Source organism: Rhinoraja longicauda, chromosome 19, assembly GCF_053455715.1.
Source record: "Rhinoraja longicauda isolate Sanriku21f chromosome 19, sRhiLon1.1, whole genome shotgun sequence".
Taxonomy (NCBI): domain Eukaryota; kingdom Metazoa; phylum Chordata; class Chondrichthyes; order Rajiformes; family Arhynchobatidae; genus Rhinoraja; species Rhinoraja longicauda.
The window spans coordinates 31,127,087-31,129,653 of record NC_135971.1 but is presented as its reverse complement, the minus strand read 5'-3'; the positions used below and the strand labels follow the sequence as shown (position 1 = coordinate 31,129,653).

The window sequence follows — 2,567 nt, the reverse complement described above, 5'->3', positions numbered from 1 at the left end:
GGTTTTAACGGAAGATAGACACAAACAGCTGGAGTAACTCAGACGGACAGGCAGAATCTTTGGAGAGAAGAAATGGGTGACGTTTCTGGTGGAGACCCTTCTTCAAACAGGGTCTCGACGCCAAACGTCACCAATTCCCCTTCTCCTAAGATGTTGCCTGCCCCGATGAGTTACGTCGGAATTTTGTGACTGTCTTCGGATACATCGAATGGGTGTGCGTATGTTAAATTGACTGAAAGGGTCATCCTGACGGTCGACATTGACTGGATGAAAGGAACGGCCGCTCGGAGAGTAAGATGCAACAACACAAAGTAGAAGAATACGTAATTTCGAAAGGAATTTTCAGATTCACCGTGCTATTGAAGACACTTTATTGAATTGGAAAACAAAACGAATGGGCTCTTAATCACATTTTTAAATTCCTCCCTGAAATTTTTCTGGGAAACCCCATAAATAAACGTGTTGGTGCAAGAACTCAGAGCTCTCAGCATATATCCGGACAGTTCTGCAATGGTAAATGGGTCGTTGTGATCTGACCCTAAAAGATTAACGTCTAGGAAATTTACACACATGAAACACACGAAGGAAACCATCCAAAGCAGTACAAAGTTACCGGATATGGCCAGCAATAGAATGATGGACTTCCTTCGGATCTCCATCTCGTGATCTGCCCCGCACTCGGCCTTGTTGTTCCGTCGGAGACCAGTCCTCACTCTGTTGGATTGTATAATGGGTTTGATTGTCAGGGCGTTGAGGAGAATAATCAGTATAATTGGTACAACTGGGGCTAAAATGGTTTCGATCCCCGAAAGTGCTGCCCCTATCGTTGTGGTGTAGATATCTGATGGTATCCAACAGTACCAAGCCACGTTGTCAATTATGTATAGGGGTACGAGGAAAATATACACTGGAATATTTTGAACAATACTTAAGATACATGTTATCACCAAAGCCGCAGTTTTCTCAGTGCAATATTTTGCTCGTAAAGTCTGATTACAAATAGAGATAAATCGATCGAAGGTGAAAGTCACCGTTAGCCAGACAGAGCAATCAATGGAAATACAATTAAACAAAATACGGAGCTTACAAATGTGAGATAAGTTCAGGAATGAATATGGATAATAGGCACCGGACATCTCGGAGAGAATTACCTCGAAGATCAGAACCATTAGATCAGCTGCGGCCATGGATACCAGGTAGTGGGTGATACATTTGGAGAGGCCACACTTTCCCCGCGAGAGAATGACGATTGCCAACAGGTTAGCTGTAGAAAAGACCAAATTATAATGACCATCTTTATTGTTCCAGGAGCACGTTAGTTTGACACTTCGTCGTTTGAAAGTGAGTGGATCATTTGATTCTCCATCTCGCATCGAGATTTTCGGCAGGGGAATGGTCACACTTACATTCCTCGGTACCAATCGCGGATTGATTTCAGGATGCACTTGTGAATGCAAATATTGCACCCAAATAACTCCTCATTTACCCTTCATTTCCGACCGGATATGCTTCATAAGGCGTACAATTTGTACCACCCTTTTCCATCAAAGCAAATGGACTGCAGTAACGCTGCTACCTGATAGCTTCAGCGTCGCAGGTCCGATAATGATTACTGGAATTGTTTGTGTGGAATTTCAACCCTTTACCTGTGTGCACGGTGGTATGCCTGTGTGACTGAATGTTTAATTCAATATCTTGCCGTCCATTCGATGCCTTGCCTTCAATAAATTCCATTCAATGCCTTGCTTTGCTTTCAATGCTTTGCCTTGTTTTCAATGCTCTGCCTTGCCGTCCTTTCAATGTCTTGCCTTGACCAATGAGTTCCATTCAATGCCTTACTTTGCTTTCAATGCCCCGCCTTCCCTACAACGCCTTGCCTTGACCAATGAATTGCATTCAATGTCTTGCCTTGTCGTGCCTTCAATGCCATGTCATTAATTACTTGCCTTGCCTTTAATGCATTGCATTCAATGCCTTCCCTTGCGCTGCCGTCAAAGGCTTACCATCAACGCCTGCCATGCCTTCCCTACAAGGCCCTGCCGTGATTTCAATGAATTCAGTTCAGAGCCTTCCTTTGTCTTGCATTCAATGCCATGCCATCAATAACCTGCCTTGCCTTTGATGCATTGCCTTCAATGCCTTCCCACGCGATGCCGTCAAAGCCTTGCCATCGACGCCTGCCTTGCCTTCCCGACAATGCCTTGCTTTGAGTTCACCGAATTCTATTTAATGCCTTGCCTTGCTTTGCCTTCAATGCCTTACCTTACCTTGCCTTTGTTTGATTGATTGACACAGCATGGTAACAGTTCCCAGGCACATCTAGGCCTGCCGAACATTTATCACCCCTTCACACCAGGTCCATTTTTTTACAACAATCGCATCCATTCCCTGCGCAGTGGAATAAATTACAGAATCCAGTTTACCTTCAAACCTGGACGTGTTGAGCGAAGGAACCAGAACTCCAGAATCTTTAGAATGCGGAAGAAACTAGAGCTAACGGGTGAATCGCGTTGTCCTGAACAAAACGTACAAACTCCAAATGGGAAACGCTGGAGGTCAGGATCAAA

At 44.4% G+C, this 2,567-nt stretch overlaps 1 protein-coding gene across 1 annotated transcript; it reads right to left on the bottom strand.

The window, feature by feature from the left end:
- Positions 1-356: 356 nt before the first annotated feature.
- On the bottom strand, positions 357-1,187 carry LOC144602940 (uncharacterized). Its single transcript, XM_078416063.1, has one exon. The coding sequence runs from the start codon at positions 1,185-1,187 to the stop codon at positions 357-359; it is 831 nt and encodes a 276-aa protein (XP_078272189.1).
- Positions 1,188-2,567: the final 1,380 nt, after the last annotated feature.

What these genes read in the sequence shown, in the direction of transcription:
- LOC144602940 (XM_078416063.1), bottom strand. Translation starts at nt 1,187, where the DNA reads ATGGCCGCAGCTGATCTAATGGTTCTGATCTTCGAGGTAATTCTCTCC.